Below are 20,260 nucleotides of genomic sequence, written 5' to 3'. Positions count from 1 at the left end.
CCTGTCTCATAGTGCAACAGCGACCTTGTCATGGAAGGTGCAAAAAAGGTACAGTACAGTGAGTATCATATGACAACCCTACACTACAGTATAAACATTTGGTTGAAAAATTACTTGGTGTGGGTGGGGGGGGAAAGAGATATACAGGTAATGTAAGATGTGATGTAGGACGGCTGTAAATCACATGGTACAGTATGCCTGTCATCTTGGAGATCACTGTCCAACGTCCTTGTCCATTATTCCCCCAAAATTATATGTGCAACATCAGATTTATACCATTATACCATAAACATCACATGTGCTAATATTAGCAATGGTTGAGTTTTCTTCGGTATTCAATACTATTTCTGTATTCACAGTTGTTATATTCTAATGAAATGTATATCTTTAAAGTTGTTTACCTCGGGCAAGACAGTATAGTTTAATGTATTGAGTGTAGATCTAGGGATTTACTCAGTGGTATACAGATTCCACTCTGTCGGCGACAGGGCACTCAGGCTATGGTTGGTGATGTAAGGGGATTAAAGTCAAACTCACACATGAGACGAGTAGTGAGTATAGCACCATGCCCTGTCTGTAGAATATAACACTATCCCAGTCTAAACCACAATAGTACCCATCTCAAAAGCAGTCCCTGTGAACTTCACTTTCATGACTTATATTAAATGTTTTAATTTATACCATCTTTCCCCAAAAGGATTAATCCAGATCATGGCGTTGGCAGAAATTCCTCCGATTTTAGTCACCCGGGCCATCAGTGATCAGCCATGCCCTTCACAGCGCCATCCCTCCGTTGGAGGACTCTCTTGGCTTAGCCCGCTTGGAGACCAATCGAATCCAGGGACTCAGTGACCAAAACTTGACAGAAAAAACAAAAGTGCTGTCTGAAAATCCCCTGGTAGGATATTCACCCTGTTGAGGCTGATAGTGAGTAGTCGAGCAGTTTGGTGAAGAGCTACAGTAGTAGAGCACTGTCCAGTCCAGCTCTCTACTGCAGTGTTCTAACAGAGGAAAAAGGAGACGTCACCATGTCCACCGAGGGGATGTCTAGAGAGGAGGCAGAGGAGTACCAGAAACAGGTGGTGGAGGAAAAGTAAGTCACTACTACTAGCCCTTATTTTACAGTACTGTAAAAGTCATACAAAGTGGTAATCAAACAACTGCAAAGGATGCTTAGGGTGAAAGGAATGCTTCAAGGTTGGGGTCAATTCCATTTCAATTCAGCCAAATACAAGAAGTAGAGATTGAATTCTTATTCAATTGAAATTAAATGTCAAATAAATGATGCTCCTGAATCTGAGGCCAACCTCATTGGAATGATTGAAATTGACATTTTGTATTAGATGTATTCAATAGCAAGCAAGAGCAGAGCATTTAGTTTGAAACTTTCCCTTTTTTGAAAAATGTTAGCAATTTTTTATTATCCTAGGTATGTGAAGTAAAAAAGACAAACAGTTGTAAGGGAGATACAATGGCAATTTACACGTGTAAATGTACCTCTAGTCAAGAGAATTACACTGATAAAAATACAATTAAACATATTTTACCATTTTTATGAAGAATGCTTTACCAAATAGTAGGGGAGTCAAACTGAAGGCACACTAACCACCATGCAGTCCTATATTACTTCACACCCAGATTATTTCAGAATTACTGTCTGTCTCCAATTGCTGAGAGTGGTGGGATTGACAGTGCTGCCATAATCTGGAGATTAATAAAAAATATATTTATTACTCTGCTGCCCCAGAAACTGAGTCATTTATATTTTTTTGTTTTCCTACATTATCTTATTTAGAGCTGACGCCTATGAAATGTGATTGATTGATATGAAAACTGCAATGGCAATTAATAATTATCATTGCACAGAAGCATAGAAACAGATTTGTATCTCTGAAAAAAAGAATGCACATTTTTACACAACCAGCATCACGCAGTGAAAATACAAGCTGTTTACTTTTTTAGAATTTTGTAAGAGTTATATGATCGACTGTTGGACAATATATTAATACACTTTTATAGGTTTGGTAACATGGTTTCTTTTCTTGTCTGAAAACAGGATGGAGAGAGATTCAGAGTTCTTGGTAAAGAAAGCTGAGAGGGCCACACTGAGAACGTGCTTAAGAGACAAATACAGACTACCAAAGGTAAGACAGTCTCCTGTCATTCTCCTCCATTCTCATGTCATATGAAACAAGAGGAGAAATGCTGATAAATACTTAGATAAAAATGCCCTCAATAGCAAAATGGCCTCAATATAAAAACACCCACATTTGTAATTTCCTGTGAATGACGTAAGGTGATAATCTTATGCAATTTCTCAGTAAACGAGAACACATTCTCACAAGTGAGTAACATGATGCAACAGAGGCTGTGTCGGTCAGTGTCAGAGTGCGTGACTGAGTACATTTACAGGAGCACATGGCCTGCTAGTCAGATAGGCCTGAGTAGAGCCAAGAGATTAAGGCATAAAAAAAGCCCAGTGACCGCAGCTATCCTGCGTTTGAGCCCCAGGCCTGAAATGCCCTGCGTGTATGTGTGTGTGTATGCCATCTATCTCAGAGGCCCTGTCAGGGTCATAGAGGGTCACATGTGATGCTAAGCTGTTTTCTTTAGCTGTTGGACCTAGAGCCAGCAATGTTTTAGGACCACGTGCCCGGATCAGGTGCCTTCCAACCCAAAATCTTACCTGGTCAGGAAATACCTATTATATGTTTTTTTAAAATAGGCCAGGAAGAAAAACTAGAGAATTTAAACATGATAATATTGATACTGTGCCTAGGCATAATAATGTCCTCCTCAGCCAGTCTGAACAGTGATTCCTCTTCAGCCAGTCTGACCAGTGCATTGCTTGCTGTGTTTAGAGTGAACAGGACGCAAACCTGATGGAGTTGGCAGGAGACGACATTGACGTGCCCGAAGAACTACTCAAAATGGTGGATGAGGACGCCACAGAGGAGGAGGAGAAGGACTCTATCCTGGGCCAGATACAGAACCTCCAGAACATGGACATGGACCAGATCAAGGAGAAAGCCTCAGCCACCATGGTTGAGATGAAATCTAAAGCAGAGGAGAAGTGCTCTGTAATGTGATGTGATGAGAGGAAACACTGGTTCAGTTGTTCTGAGATTAGTTCCTAAGCACCAAGTTTGACCAAGGATAGGACTTCCAAGGTTGGACTTCCCTGAAATATTCTAGCTTTCAAGTATTCTAATCTAGACTGTGGGCTTGGATTTATCCGAAACACATACAGTAGTCCTACTACACAATCTAAATTTAACCAGTCTTAAATTGGTTAATCTGTCAATAGAGGGCCCTCTCTCCTGGAGAGATGACTCTTAATCTGTCTTTCTCAGAAGCTGTGGGGAGGAGGTCAGGGAAAACATCACAGGGATGGCAGTAAAAGTATTTTTGTTGTTGTGGTTAATACGGTTTTCTGTTCTTTTTATATACAGTAAACCTCATGTCTTCTTTGCAAGAAGGTACAATTAAGAGGATGTCATGTCATCACGGTTATAAATGCTCTGAATTGTTTCATGTTAAAAAATACATTCCTCTGAATCTTTGGTAAAGCCTTTGTAAAACAGACCATATGCAATTGGATTTTGTACTTGAGCTCGTTTGTAATAAACATAGAGATGTTTCATAAGAACCCCATGAAAAACAATCCATGTTCAGAGCTGTGGTTTATATAATGAGAGACAATGCCTCCATGTGGATAAAATCATAACATTTTACTGAAAATGCTCTTAAAGTTTCAGGATATATATCTCTCTATAGGATATGAAAGTGGCTGGTTCACAGGCTGACTACACCGATTGCATCGCGTGCACGAGCGTTGCAAAATACATTTAGAAATCTATATGATTAAATTATTGCACCCACACTGCTCGCGCGTGCCAACAAACGTCTACGTTGCCAAGGGCTAAAGTAGAAGTCAGTTCTATTTGTGACGCAGATCGCGCTGCAAGTCCTGCCTCTCCCATCTCCTCATTGGTTTATAGAAGCAGGTACCCACGTGCCATCTCCTCATTGGTTATAGCCACGTGGGTGACTGAAAGACGAATGAGGTCAGTGGCGGTAATGCACCTAATTTATGAAAGTTGCCAATCGCAATATAAAGTCAAGAGAAGATAAAGCCTAGAAGGAGGAGAGATGACTGGAAACGATTCAGTTGACCGTTTTATGTGTGGATTAATTGTCGGAGTAGAGGACCTTGTGCATTTCAGGTAAAATAACAACTCAATGTTTATATCCCAGGACAAATTAGCTAGCAACAGCAAGTTAGCTAAATAGGACAAATTAGCTAGCAAGTGCAAGCTAGCTAGCTAAATTGCCATAAATGTTTAATGCTTTTCGACCTGTCCCCAAATTAATGGAATTGGTTCAGAGTTTGTTTTGATATTTTAACCTGTGTGTCGTGATCGCATTTGATGTAGGGGGACAAAATACATGTTTGCACGATGGCACACGCGCGCAGCCGTTTGGGTTCCGTGTAAGACCGGTTTAGCTTTTCAAAGCTCAATACTACACATTATATGAGAATTATCTAATAAAATGAAAGACATTTGCAAAAACCACAACCTTTTCAAGGGATATGTAACAGTTTGACATTATTAAGTCTTATTTCTGCAGCAACAGGAAATTGGGATCATAATGAATAGAAGTTCTTTGTAGGGGTTGATACATATTTCATTAGGTCAAGTCTGACATTTTAAAGTCGAATTTACTAACTTTAGAAGCCTTTTTAACCTTTAATACACTACAAGTTTGCATTTCCTGTAGTGCAGAAAAATTCTCAGCAATAAAAGAGTGCTCAGATTAAGATCCTACATCTGTAGTCAAAAGTACAAAATACATGTAATATCCATTTAAGCCAGGCACATAGAATACACCAGGATTTACAGAGCAGGCCTACACTAGGTAATGTCAGTTTCCTCCCCAAAATCCCCCAATGCCATAGCCTGGTACCAGATCTGTTGACCATCGGAGTTGGCAAGACAGCACAAACAGATCCTGCACCAGGCGACTAATGCCCCAGAGAGGGCCTCATCACTTGTGGCAAAGCTGCAGGCTATTCATGAAGACAGTCTGCAGCTCGTTGATGTCATCCGTGGTCTCTATGGGAATACTGGCTGTGTTAGTGGAGTTCACTAACACTGAGTAACCAGTAGTAAAGCAAGAGGAGCTACAGTTGTCATACAGCTTGGAGCTCACACAGCATGAGCCTCCCACAGCTCCCTGTAGAGACTCGTACACATCCAGGTAAAGGTTGGAGCAGTGTGGGGAGAGAAGGCCATGGTCTTGGGGGTGAGGGTGGTGGATGTGGAGGTGCTTGGCTCTGGGGCTGTGTTAGGGGCAGGTCTGCAGACAGCTGTTCCTCATGGTGCGCTGTAGGTCTATGGCGATCAGGTGCTTGCCGATGTTGACGTCCGTTGTCCAGTCCACCAGCTCATCCACAGCCTTGAAAGAGTCCTGTATACATACTGTGAACCCCAGCTGATCCCACAGAGATGACCTTATGTATTTATACTAGAGCTACAATGGAGATCAAAACTCTTGTCCAAGGTGAACACTGACCTAAGATGACACCAGCTGCTCCTACAGGAATGTATTTAAAAAATGTTTTATTCAAGAGATCAAACAAAAGAGGCAAATACAGTATAATAAAGTAGTAGTAACGTGAGAATGTAGAAAGTGGTGATTCTTTTTTGTACGCTTCTGTAGAGGGCTGAGACGTGTGTACAGGCAGTGCTGGGGCAGACTGCTGGAGAGCAGGAAGATGCCAGTCTCCTCTGGTGCCTTCCTTTTCATCGGTTTGGGGTCAACATATAGGAAAAGATTATAGAAAGTATTCACACCGCTTGACTTTTTCAACATTTTGTTGTGTTACAGCTTGAATTTAAAATGTATTAAATTTAGATTTTGTCACTGGCCTACACACAATACCCCATAATGTGAAAGTGGAATTATGCTTTTAAATTAAAATTATTTTACAAATTCATAAAAAATGAAAAGCTAAAGTGTCTTGAGACAATACGTATTCAACCCCTTTGTTATGGCAGGCCTAAATAAGTCCAGGAGTAAACATTTGCTTAACAAGTTCCATAATAAGTGGCACGGAATGACTCTGTGCAATAATAGTGTTTTAATAGTTTTAATAGTTTTTGAATGACTACCTCATTACTATACCCCACACATACCAATCATCTGTAAGGTCCTAGAGTCGAGCAGTGAATTTCAAACACAGATTCAACCAAAGACCAGAGAGGTTTTCAAATGCCTCGCAAAGAAGTGCACCCATTGATACATGGGTAAAAAAGCAGACATTGAATATCCCTTGAGCATGGAGAAGTTATTAATTACACTTTGGATGGTGTATCAATACACCCAGTCACTACAAAGATACAGGTGTTCTTCCTAACTCAATTGCCGAAGATGAAGGAAACCACTCAGGGATTTCACCATGAGGCCAATGGTGACTTTAAAACAGTTACAGATTTAAATAGCTGTGATAGAAGAAAACTGAGGATGGATCAACAACATTGTAGGTACTCCACAATACTAACCTAGTTGACTGAGTGAAAAGAAGGAAGCCTGTACAGAATATAAATATTCCATAGCGTGCATCCTGCTTGCTACAAGACACTAAAGTAATGTGGCAAAGCAATTCACTTTTTTGTCCTGAATACAACATATTATGTTTGGGGCAAATCCAATACAACATATTACTGAGTACCACTCTTCATATCTGCAAGCATAGTGGTGGCTGCATCATGTTATGAGTTTGCTTGTAACTGTTAAGGACTGTGGAGTTTTTCAGTATAAAAAATAAACAAAATGGAGCTAAGCACAGGCAAAATCCTAGAGGAAAACCTGGTACAGTTTGTTTTCCACCAGACACTGGGAAACGAATTCACATTTTGGCTGGACAATAACCTAAAACACAAGGCCAAATCTACTCTAGAGTTGCTTACCAAGAAGACCGTGAAGGGTGTATCCAAGTTACAGTTTTGACTTAAATCTACTTGAAAATCTATGGCAAGACCTGAAAATGGTTGTCTAGCAATGATCAACAACCAATTTGACCGTGCCTGAAGAATTAAAAAAATAATAATGGTCAAATATTGTACAATCTAGGTGTGCAAAGCTCTTAGAAACTTACCCAGATAGCCTCACAGTTGTAAATCACTGCCAAAGGTGATTCTAACATGTATTGACTGAAGGGTGTGAATACTTATGTAAATGAGATATTTCTGTATTTCATTTTCAATAAATTTGCAAACATTTCTAAAAATGTGTTTTCACTTTGTCATTATGGGGTATTGTGTGTAGATGGGTGAAGAAATACAACACATTGAATCCATAATAAATTCAGGCTGTAACACAACAATGTGGAATAAGTCAAAAGATATGAATACTTTCTGAAGGCACTATAGAGTCTCTGCAGTCTGCACAATGCCACCTATGCTCCTAATGTTGTTTCAGTAAACCCCAAGAAAGGAAAATGCTCTCATTGGTATTGAACAGAGCTGGGAAGAAACATTATGGCATCAGTGGCATATTGCGTTTAAATTCCTTTCCCTATCCTCCTATCCCTTTGGTGTTCACGGATCTGAAAAGCTTCGATGGATGGATTGGATTAGGCTATTGGATTAGTTACACCTTTTCAGATCTGTGAACACTTGAAGGGGTAGGGGATAGGAAAGAAACGGTGAGAAATTGGGGAAGGAACAAGTTTGCATAATTGAACTGGGTGAAAGACTGTAGCATCTCACCAGGGAGAAGTTGGTGACGTGGGCCTGGCAGAAGGACATGTCCTCTGGTTTCTTCATGATGTGGGTGTAGATGACCAAAATGTCGGAGAACTCTGCAGCGAAGCCCAGCTTGAGCTGAGTCCCACACTCAAAGTCCAGAAACATTATCTCAGGCAGTAAAAACACAACGTTACATCCACCATAAGTACATTGAGCCCCACCTGTTTTGAGGGGGGTGGGGGGTTGCCTGTTTTACATGTTATTTTGCCATTAATATGTGTCACATATCAGTTTGGAAACAATGTAAAAAATAAAATAAAAATGTTAATTAATCATTGAGTTCATAAAGCTGCATTCAAACATGAGCTGTGTTCGAATACTCATACTAACCACACTAACTATACTATTTGTGATGTAAATTGGGTATGTAGTATGCTTATTGGTCGTAGTATGGATATGGTTAGCATGCCAAAAGTTCTCGGGTATCGTATAAAATTTGCCAAAATACGAAGTATACAAGCAGTGGACACCATTTCCGTACTTCTAGGGCAATTGTTCAGAAAATGGGCGTGGGTTCAGAACGTTTTCAGATTTGAAGAAAATGGGGGAAAATATACAGCCGAAGTCCAACGAGAGTGGATACAAACTCATTGCTTTATCTAATTATGACAAATGTTAAGAAAATGTAGAGCAATTTAATAAAGTAATAACTTTTCAAATAAGTTACGTTGTACATTATGTTGGCTGACAATTTGTTAACTACGCTATCCTTACGAACCACATAGCATTACAGCAGTATGTACCGCTAACAAGCTATCAAGAGGTTGCATAGCAACAGCATCAACTTCCGGTAGACAGGCGAAGCACTAGTACAATAAAACTGTAACAATACCGTTAGTTTACAGTATACTAAAATTAACTAATAGTATGTAGTATATACTCTTTAAGTATGTAGTATACAGTATGTTAGTATGGGTATTCGAATACAGTTATGGTCTCTTTTTTGCTTTCTTGAGTAAGACAGCTCCAAAATGCAGGTGCTTCAGCCTAGCTCAGTGCTTTCTGTAGTGGTGGGGCAGCCAACAGAAAATACAAAGCGTAGGGGTTGGTAATGTTCTCTAGTTGCGCCGTGATTGGATCAGGTTTCTGTCACTCATGCGGACACTACGTCTCCGCCAAATCTAAGGGTAGAGCTCGAAAATTCAAGCCCCTTGGGTGCCGCCATAGAGTTACATTAGAAGTGCCCATCCAAGAAGGCTCAAGGTCATTGGCCAGAAATAAAATGACTTCAAATTACGTTATATCTACAGTAGCTTTGATAGGACTGACCATGTCAACATCATACTTTCAAAATCTTAGCTAGCAGTCATCATCATGAATCAAGTCGACAATCTACTGGCAAACTCAGAACTGGGAAATCTGACTTCAGTGAGTTCAAGACAACTGGGAACTCAGGAAAAAGCACCATAAATCTAGAGAATGTTTGATGACAAAATTTGCCATTGGAGGACCGCCGCACAACCTTCCTGTTCAAGTGAGCACAGCACAACAAGTAGAGTCCAAAAATGTCTTGTATGCTGATGCATAAATTCTGTAATATGCCAGGGAAATATGTATATTGTAGCTAAGAAAGTAATACTAAATGTATGTTGTGTAGTAAGTTGTTAGTAGCCCATGTGCTTCACCATAATAATTTGGTCTATTTTCCCCTCTTAATTTCGCCTACTGTTCTGACTTGTTGGTGCACATGTAGCCTATAACCTGTTTTAGAGAAATGTAATCATCGAATATTGTAAGAGATTTCATTGTCTGCTTATATGCCCCCTTTATTTATCCTACGGTTCTGACTTGGTGTACAGGGAGAACACTGTAAGAATGGCCCATGTTCTGAATTCTGTCGCTGTACATTTCAAAAGTGCTGAACAAATAGTTATATTGACTACGTCCGTCCTAGCTCGCTCATTAATGTCTTAATCAAAATGACGGATTGCCCTTTATCCGTTTGTCGTCCCCTTATGCCACAGTTTGTACATCTCAATTGTCAGTAGAAACCACATTTGTTTAAGCAAATCAGCCATATCAGCCATGTTTTTTGAAAAGGCAGTAAATTAAGCTGATTTAACTGTTTTGCTGCCAGACAAGGCTCCGCTGATAGCCAGGTGTAGCAGTGGTAAGGTGTTGGGACTGCTGTTGGGATGTAGGCCCTAACAGTTTGTTAATTAATGTATTGTTCAGTGTTGTGTTGTGTTGTTTTGTGTAGTGGCTTTGCTGGCATGCATCCCCCACCCCCCAAAAATGGTTTGCCCCTCCAAGATTTAAATGCTGAAATCACCACTGACCGTGAGCCTTGGCCCGCTGACGGTTGTGAGCCAGGTCCATGTCAGAGCTGTCATCAGGCACAATAGGGTCAGTCAAGAGCCCTGCGCTCTGATAGGCTGCTGCGGATCTCCAGAGCCTGCTTCCCATTTAGTGGCGTCGAACTGGCCCATGTCTGGATAAAACAAACAACACCACAATAACATTATCTCAGGCTCTCACAGAAGAGATTTGTCAGGCAAGGTATTATTGCCATGATAATCAATTCATGGAGGTACTGTATACAGGGTAGGATAAGATTAATTTATTTTTTGTATCGCTTTTACTTACTTTGCATGGTACTGCACTAGAGCAAATCTGTGTACTTTATTATTAATTGACTAGCATACTCCATGACCACAAATAGTGACATTTGCAAAATGATGATTATTTTACCAATACATAATTGGTCCATTACTCCATACAACCACTTTGTCCAGCAACACAGTGATCTTCTCATCCTCCAGACGACGTTCCTTCAGAAACTTGATGAAGACACCGTTGGTGAATCTGCTAGAACTCAGCTCATAAGCTTCTGCATCTTGGCAGCTGCACAATAGAAGAATGGAACCACATTGGGGAATATATAATTTCATGTGTTCTTACAAAGTAACATGCTACAAATAGAAGTTTAGATATATTTTTGAGTAATCAGGTTACTTACGTTGCATATCCAAAAACAATGTTAGCTTAATAGTATGAATATTTATAAAAAGACAAATTAAATTGTCACAATATTAAACAATATAACAACAACAGTATTGTGAGGGGCTTTATATCCCATGTTACTAACAGGGAGGGGACACTGAATATTAGTGAAAATCAAATGAACATACTGTAGCATAAGCATCACTGCTAGCATACCTCCTTGGCACAGACATCAGTTCAACTTTGATTTACATTTGGTTGAGACATCAGTTCATCTAGTTTTGATTTACATTTGGTTGAGATGTCAAGTAACGTCAATTCAACGTGAAATCCCCCCCAAGAATTCACCATGTTATTGGATTTAGATGACATTTGGGGTGAAAAAAAGACTACATTCCCTGACGTTGATGATTTTGACCAAATCCAATCAGTTTTCCACCTTGATTCAATGTCATCACATTGTCCCCTGTGATAAAACGCAGTGCTGAGTGATAGACTGAATCTAAAGGTTTTAACAGATGCTGCTGCACACATGTAGATTATATCACCATAATCAAGCACTGTGAGAAGCGTTGCTTGAACAATCTTCCTTCTACTTTCCAAAGCGAGGCAGGATTTATTTCTATATTACAAACAAATCCTAATTCTCAACTTTTTGTGTCAGTTTTTCAATGTTTGTTTTAAAAGACAGCTTATCATCAATCCAAATACCCAAGTACTTATAATGGGGAACTTTCTCAATTTGGGTTCCCTTCAATGAGCAAATATGTATGTCCTCAGGGTCAATATTAAAAGACCTAGAGAACAACATAAACTTGGTTTTATAAACACTTAGCACCAGTTTAAGATCCATAAGCGAATTTTGAATTGAATAAAAACCAACCCTGAAGGTCACGAATGGCCTGCAGCAAAAAGGGATCAAGTCCGTCCGAGTGGATGTTTTTGACATCGAATTTCAATAAGGCACTTAGTACATCATAGATATCAAATGGTTGAAATGAAGATGAGGAATGTGTATCTGGGAATGTATCATTCTGGGGCGGCAGGTAGTCTAGTGGTTAGAGCGTTGGACTAGAAACTGAAATATTGCCAGATTGAATCCCTGAGCTGACAAGGTAAAAATATGTCGTTCTGCCCCTGAACAAGGCAGTTAACCCACTGTTCCTAGGCTGTCATTGAAAATAAGAATTTGTTCTTAAAACTTCTTATGGCTGCAATCCCGCTAACGGGATCGATATGACAACAGCCAGTGAAAGTGCAGGGCGCCAAATTCAAACAACAATTGAATTTGAACAATTGAATTAAAATTCCTCAAACATATGTGTCTTATATCATTTTAAAGGTCATCTTGTTGTTAATCCCACCAAAGTGTCCGATTTCAAATATGCTTTTCAGCGAAAGCACTACAAACGATTATGTTAGGTCACCACCAAACCACAATAAGCACAGCCATTTTTCCAGCGAAAGATAGCAGTCACAAAAAGCAGAAATAGAGATAAAATTAATCACTAACCTTTGATGATCTTCATCAGATGACACTCATAGGACTTCATGTTACACAATACATGCATGTTTTGTTTGATAAAGTTCATATTTATATAAAAAAATCTGAGTTTACATTGGCACGTTACATTCACTAGTTCCAAAAACATCAAGTGATTTTGCATAGCCACATCGTTTCAACAGAAATACTCATCATAAATGTAGATGATAATACAAGTTATACACATGGAATTATAGATATACCTCTCCTTAATGCAACCGTTGTGTCAGATTTTTTTTTTAAATACGGAAAAATAAACCATGCAATAATCTGAGACGGAGCTCAGAACAATAGCCAAATTAGCCGCCATGTTGGACTCAACAGAAACCAGAAAATACATGATAAATGTTTCCTTACCTTTGATGAACTTCATCAGAATGCAGTCCTAGGAATCCCAGGTCCACAATAAATGCTTGATTTGTTCGATAATGTCCGTTATTTATGTCCAATTAGCTACTTTGGTTAGCGCGTTTGGTAAACAATTCCAAAGTCACAAAGCGCGTCCACTATAACGTGATGAAATGTCCAAAAGTTCCGTAACAGTCAGTAGAAACATGTCAAACGATGTACTGAATCAATATTTAGAATGTTGTTAACATACATCTTGAATAACGTTCCAACCGGAGAATTACATTGACTTCAGTTGAGCGATGGAACGGAGCTGCCTCTCACGTGAACGCGCGTGTTCAATGCGTGGTCACCTCATGGCAGTGGTGAATCATTCCTGTCTCCTTCGGCCCCCCTTCACATTAGAGTCATCAGACAAAGTTCTATTGACTGTTGACATCTAGTGGAAGCCGTAGGATGTGAAAACTCATCAATATCTCGCTGTAATTTCAATGGGAGCTTGGTTGAAAATCTAGCAGCCTCAGAAAAAATCCAAACAGGAAGTGGAACTTCTCAGGTTCTTGCCTGCCATATGAGTTCTGTTATACTCACAGACATAATTCAAACAGTTTTAGAAACTTCAGAGTGTTTTCTATCCAATACTAATAATAATATGCATATATTAGCAACTATGACTGAGGAGCAGGCCATTTACTCTGGGCACCTCTGTGCACCTTTCATCCAAGCTACTCAATACTGCCCCTGCAGCCATAAGAAGTTAACTGACTTGCCTAGTTAACTAAAGGTAAAATTTAAAAAAAATATCTCTGCAACCTGGCTTGAGGTGAGTAAAGGACTCCCTCTGCTGGAATCAGAGTTTTCAAAAGCTACACTACATGACCAAAAATATATGGACACCTGCTTGTTGAACATCTCATTCTGAAATCATGTGCATTAATATGGAGTTGGTCCCCCCTTTGCTGCTATAACAGCACTCTTCTGAGAAGCTTTTCCACTGGATGTTGGAACATTGCTGCGGGGACTTGCTTCCATTCTGCCACAAGAGCATTAGTGAGGTCATTCACTGATGTTGGGCGATTAGGCCTGGCTCGCAGTCGGCGTTCCAATTCATCCCAAAGGGGTTCGATGGGGTTGAGGTTAGGGTTCTGTGCAGGCCAGTCAAGTTCTTACACAGCGATTTCTACAAACCATTTCTGTATGGACCCTTTCTTTGTGTACGGTGGCATTGTCATTCTGAAACAGGAAAGGGCTATTTATTTAATTTAAGGCATTATCCCCGATTAATAACAAAAAGAATGACATCTTGAATCATTCTAATGAGATTTAAAATGACACTTTTTTAAAAATTATTTTGTGTGTGTATGTATTTAAAGCCTCTTGTTTTTACCTGTCTGTTTTGTTTCGCGTTAGATGTGTTTGATGTAGTAATGTAAGTTGTTGATTGCTGATGATTTGTATAATTGTGCTTGATATTTGTAATTTGCACTTGGAATAAAATAATTATTAATACATTTTTAAAAAGCTGACTGGAGATTTCCGCTACTCACTGGACTAGACCACTGCCTTGTAGCAATGTGCATTGTTGCAATGCAGCAGAGGCTTCGACCACCATAGACTACAAAATAAGATGTTCTTGCCGACATGTATCTAGGAACAATGTGATGATATTCGTTGACATTAGAAATAGTTGTGCAATTCAAGAACGCACATCTTGTGTCGAGGGGAGACGTTTCAACATTAGCATTGGCATTAGCATTGGAACCTCCACGAATCCAGTGGCTTCGTGCTTTATCAAGGTGAGTAACTATACCGTACCTTTTACATTGTAACTCAACATTTTCCATGTTTCCTCAAATGTATTTGTTTCCTCAAATACAACATTATGTAAGTTAAAACATATTGCATTTATATAAAATACTTCATGTAAATTCCTTTCTATTTACTTACCTTTTTGAATACTAATATCATGTGACATGATAATTTGAGTTATGTAGGCTACAGTAGATCGTTTTAATAGTCCTTGCAATCGTAGACTATGGCAATGTGAACTTGGTCTGAAAGTGACCCCACTGTTGTTATTGTGTAGTAGGGCAGGGTTTGTTAACCTGGGGTACTTACAGCCCTGGGGTACCCTGGTCCAGCCTGGTTAACCACCCTGATTACTACATTCACCATTCTATTTCACTTCACATAGAATGGTGAATGAAGCGATCGGGCTGTTTCCACCAGGCTAACCCTGGTCTATTCACAGGATGTACTGTACTTGGCAAGATTTATAAGAGGATGAGCTTTATAATGCAGAAAATGATTTTCTGATATTTAAGTCATTGCTGTATACTAATAATATTTAGAGTTGCATATGAGGGGATGCTTTGGGGAGAAAATAATATGTGATTGGGGGGGTTCAGTAAGCAAAAAAGGTTGAGAACTACTGGTGTAGGCTACTGCCACAATGGAATACTGCAGAAGCAACTTATAATTGAATCAATTAGATGTTTGCTCAGATGTCCTCCTCTCACATAGCCTACTGCACTGTACTGTATGTTACAATCTGATTTCAATGGAAATCTAGCAGCATGTGATGCAATGTATGTCTCTGTGTTTGTCTAATGAAACATTTACTAACTAAAAGGGATACAAACAATGCAGTATTACAATCGTTAAAAATAGCACAATCTGGATCTGGGTCTCGCCTTGTGCCCTTATACATCAATGGAGTTGAGGGGAGATGGGATTTCAACCAATTTTGCTCACTGGGTAGGCACGTTTGCCTACAGAAAACATTTTGCTCCTCTCTACAGCATTTCTGACAGCAATTTAGGCTATGAATTATGCCTACATGCACATACACAGTAATTCTCAGGGATAATGTTTTGAGAGTTGCACTTCTGGTCATCGTACGTTAAGTAAAACCAACTGAAAGGTGTTGTAATGAATAAACTGGTTTGTTGTAGGACAACTCTATAGTAGGATGCCAGTGTTCATGGCTCTCATAAATCCATTTGGCCCTAGCAACTTTGTCCTGCTACAAACCAGTTTACAATGAGGAGTCCTTAATCCTTAACCTACTTTTTTTTTTTTACAAGTACCTCTGGTATATGACCTTGAGGAAGCATCATTCTGATTCATACAGTACCGGTCAAAAGTTTTAGAACACCCACTCATTCAAGGTTTTCTCTTTATTTTTACTATTTTCTACATTATAGAATAATAGTGAAGACATCAAAACTATGAAATAACACATGGAATCATGTAGTAACCAAACAATTGTTAAACAAATCCAAATATATTTTATATTTGAGATTCTTCAAATAGCCACCCTTTGCCTTGATGACAGCTTTGCACACTCTTGGCATTCTCTCAACTAGCTTCATGAGGTAGTCACCTGGAATGCATTTCAATTAACAGGTGTGCCTTAAGTTAATTTGTTGAATTTCTTTCCTTCTTAATGCGTTTGAGCCAATCAGAAGATAGCCCTATTTGGTAAAAGACCAAGTCCATTTTATGGCAAGAATAGTTCAAATAAGTAAAGAGAAATGACAGTCCATCATTTAGACATGAAGGTCAGTCAATCCTGAAAATGTCAAGAACTTTGAAAGTTTCTTCAAGTGCAGTCGCAAAAACCATCAAGCGCTATGATGAAGCTGGCTCTCATGAGGATCGCCACAGGAATGGAAGACCCAGAGTTACCTCTGCTGCAGAGGATAAGTTCATTAGAGTTACCAGCCTCAGAAATTGCAGCCCAAAGAAATGCTTCACAGAGTTCAAGTAACAGACACGTCTCAACATCAACTGTTCAGAGGAGACTGCGTGAATCAGGCTTTCATGGTCGAATTGCTGCAAAGAAACCACTACTAAAGGACACAAATAAGATTGGTCTGGGGTCCAAATTGGAGATTTTTGGTTCCAACCGCTGTGTCTTTGTGAGACGCGGTGTGGGTGAACGGATGATCTCCGCATGTGTATTTCCCACTGTAAAGCATGGAGGAGGAGATGTTATGGTGTGGTGGTGCTTTGCTGGTGACACTGTCTGTGATTTATTTAGCATTCAATGCACACTTAACCAGCATGGCTACCACAGAATTATGCAGTGAAACGCCATCCCATCTGGTTAGGGCTTAGTGGGACAATCATTTTAGACCCAAGCCACCCCCCGTAACCGGACTTTGAACTACTCCCCCTCTGGGTGCAGGTATAGAGCAGCAGGAAAAACAGAACTAGACAATCATTTGTGCCAGGTGTATTATCCCTCCTAAAGAGCTTGGGCTAATGTTCCTATCGACTCAGTATAGCCAGCAGGCTAGTCTTTAAAAACATTTTTATGTATTGGTATGTAACTGTTATGAAAGTTGTATTGTCAATTTTGTTTTGTATTTAAACGCCACTTTAAACATGTACATTACACTGCAACAAAATTTCCCCATGGGGACAATAAAGTCAGTAAGTAATGACCCAATAAACCTCAAGGCTGTATAAGGGCTATTTTACCAAGAAGGAGAGTGATGGAGTGCTGCATTAGATGACCTGGGCTCCACAACCCCCCGATCCCTGTTACTTAAATTGTTTTGTTCATCCCCCCCAAAATAACAAAATGAAAACAAAACAAAATATGAAATAGCGCCCCTACTTCCGGTAGGGGCGCTGAGAAGTTACTGGCCTGGTTGGTGCTGCTTCTTTGAATGCACACCAGATTGAAAAGTACTGGGGCAAATGCTGTCTCACCACACGTTTTCCGGCAGCTCTTCCCTTCTCCCTGTTTTCTCCAAACTATATTTTCTATTGAACTCAAAGAGCAAATTCTGTACCTTTCCATGAGGTCACACCACCAGCTCACCCTAACCCACCTAAGTGTTGCCCTGAGCAACCAACGCCATATAACCTTGTAAATGAACTGTGTTAGTCTGCCCTGTATTGACGTTTTTCGTATTTCCAATGACCCACAGTTCATAGCTATTGTTTGTGGTGACAGTGGTTACGAGTGCAGCGATCACATTGTTAGGCACGTCTCTCTTCTATCAACTGTTTCGGGTCATTGGTTTTTGGTCTTTCAGTTGTTTCTGTCCGGGGAGAGATTCAGGGTAAAAGTGATAAACACTAAATATGTTTCAGTAAGTTAATTAAGCTGTTATTAATCATCTGTCAAATCATTCCAATTGCACAGAGTAGGCTCCCTCCTTATCAATTCTGATCTTAGCCCTCCATGACTATACTCAATGGTCCCTAAAAGTCTTATTTAATTTGACTTTGCACTCTCTTGTACTATAGTAGTGAAATTCCTTAGATCACATAAAGGGGAAATATAGCCCTGCAGAATATGGTTGCAAAGTTTGTGTCCAATACTACCACATTTACTCACATACATAAGATTACATACAGAGAAGCATAGTATGTATGTCAAGCCTGGGGGATTTCTTAGCTTTATGGTGAATGGCATTTCGTTGATGTTAATCTCTAATTCATTTGATATATCATTATTATGTATTCTCTCCTCTGTTTCATTTGTGTCATTTGGGGGCCAATGGTGTACGTAAAAGTATATTATTATTACGTATAACTTGTTTTGTCTCGTGAATTCCACATCTTTATTGGGATTGCATTGTATTAATCTAAGTTGCCATTGTTGTATAATTATGGTGTGTTTATATGTTTTCAGACATTTGTAATGTTCCACAACATGTTATGTCCAGGTACAGGTAGATTGTCAGGGGCTCATCAAAGATGGTGGATAAATGAAGATAGTTCACTCAGGCTGTTAACCATTGGAAAAACATTGAAATTCCTGTCTACTTAATTCCTGTCTACTTCCTGTCTCTCCCATAGTGATAGCAGCTAGGTCTGGTCTTCTTAGTTCATTGACTTCCATTGAAACATAAAAGAATGAGGGAGTGGGATGCCTCGCTTTCTCTTCAGTCTCTAGGCTATTGTTCGTCTGTGACCTGTGTGTGCGCCCAGGGATCTCTCCGCCGTGAGAAGGAAACCTGGTTTTGATTATCCACCACCCACCACCTCTACTAACAGAAAGAAGAGTTAGTAGCACACAGTTGTGTCCACTGTTGATTTGTAGGTCAGGGGTCAAGATCACTCTTCATTTAATTACATTTGGTGGCTGCTTATATTTGTCCTATTTCATGTACAATTGTGTATTAATAGTTACGTTTTTACGTATCCCAACTCCACCTGAGACACACTCGGAGAGTGATTATGTGGGAACAAACATACATTATACAAGGAACAAACATATTATGGTGTCAGATTGGTAGTTGCTATGAAGAAACAGATAAAAGAAAGGATTAACTCTGCAAATTTACAAAAATTGAGCATTCTACCACAACTCAAGTGATGTGAGTAGTCGAAGATGCTAGCTTGCAAGAGAGGTGGCAACGAGTCGCAGCAGCGAGAGTGACAGCAGCGAGAACAAGGCTGCATTGGAATCTGCTGACGAGCAAGTTGATGAGCAACCTACCGAAGTAAGAGAAATTGAAACTCTACCTGTTCCCCGAGTGTTTCCCATCATGGATAGGCTAAGTGACATCAACGGTGTGCATCATGTGATTTTAACCAATTATGACTAGGCATTGCCAATGATGTAATTGGAAACACTTATCCTCCTCTATCTTCTTGACTAAAAAACAAAGAAATACCCTATTTTCACATATGTTGATGTTCGGGTGGTGCTAGAGATGATGTAGAATATTTTTTACATTTCCCTTTAACAAGTGACATAAGTTGCATGGTCTCGCTCTGTGTGCAATAATAGTGTTTAAAATGATTTTTGAATGACTACCTCATCTCTGTACCCCACACATACAATTATCTGTAAGGTACCTTAGTTGAGAAGTGAATTTCAAACACAGATTAAACCACAAAGACCAAGGAGGTTTTCCAATGCCTTGCAAAGAAGGGCACCTATTGGTAGATGGGTAAAAATAAAAAAGCAGACATTGAATATCCCTTTGAACATGGTGGTTATTAATTACACTTTGTATGGTGTATCAATATACCCAGTCACTACAAAGATACAGGTGTTCTTCCTAACTCAGTTGCCAGAGAGGAAGGAAACCGCTCAGGGATTTCACCATGTGTCACGTTCCTGACCTATTTATGTTAGTTTGTTATGTGTGTTAGTTGGTCAGGACGTGAGGTTGGGTGGGCATTCTATGTTTTCTGTTTCTGTGTTGGTTTTGGGTTGCCTGGTATGGCTCTTAATTAGAGGCAGGTGTTTGGCGTTCCTCTAATTAAGAGTCATATTTAGGTAGGCGTTGTCACAGTGTTCGTTGTGGGTGATTGTCTTCCGTGTCTGTGTAATTGTTTGCACCATACGGGACTGTTACGGTTTGTGTAGTCTAATTGTCCTATTCGTGCGTTCTTCTTGTTTTATGTGAGTTCGTCGTATAGGTCTGTCTACACCGTTTGTTATTTTTGTTAGTTTAATCAAGTTCGTGTTTTCGTTTAAATAAATATGTGTTCAAACTTCGCTGCGCCTTGGTTCCCTCAATACTCCTCCTCTTCCGAAGATGAAGAGGAGGAGGACCGCCGTTACAGAATCACCCACCACCAATCCAGAGCCAAGCAGCGGAGTAAATGGAGTAAGGGACAGGAAAAGAAGGAGGAA

At 39.7% G+C, this 20,260-nt stretch overlaps 1 protein-coding gene across 1 annotated transcript; it reads left to right on the top strand.

Annotated features, from left to right (window-relative positions):
- Positions 1–715: 715 nt before the first annotated feature.
- On the top strand, positions 716–3,664 carry LOC139545651 (complexin-4-like). The gene is made up of 3 exons (XM_071353633.1): positions 716–1,093; positions 2,057–2,144; positions 2,862–3,664. The coding sequence occupies exons 1-3, from the start codon at positions 1,029–1,031 to the stop codon at positions 3,087–3,089; spliced, it is 381 nt and encodes a 126-aa protein (XP_071209734.1). The 5' UTR covers positions 716–1,028; the 3' UTR covers positions 3,090–3,664.
- Positions 3,665–20,260: the final 16,596 nt, after the last annotated feature.

Source organism: Salvelinus alpinus, chromosome 19 (genome assembly GCF_045679555.1).
Source record: "Salvelinus alpinus chromosome 19, SLU_Salpinus.1, whole genome shotgun sequence".
Lineage (NCBI taxonomy): Eukaryota > Metazoa > Chordata > Actinopteri > Salmoniformes > Salmonidae > Salvelinus > Salvelinus alpinus.
Note: the sequence above shows the minus strand (reverse complement) of the source record. Positions and strands in the feature narration are given on the sequence as shown.

Excerpts from the sequence above, each read along its gene's own strand:
- LOC139545651 (XM_071353633.1), top strand. The coding sequence starts at position 1,029 with ATGTCCACCGAGGGGATGTCTAGAGAGGAGGCAGAGGAGTACCAGAAA. Across the intron at positions 1,094-2,056 it reads AAACAGGTGGTGGAGGAAAA|GATGGAGAGAGATTCAGAGT; the intron begins GTAAGTCACTAC and ends GTCTGAAAACAG. Across the intron at positions 2,145-2,861 it reads ACAAATACAGACTACCAAAG|AGTGAACAGGACGCAAACCT; the intron begins GTAAGACAGTCT and ends TGCTGTGTTTAG.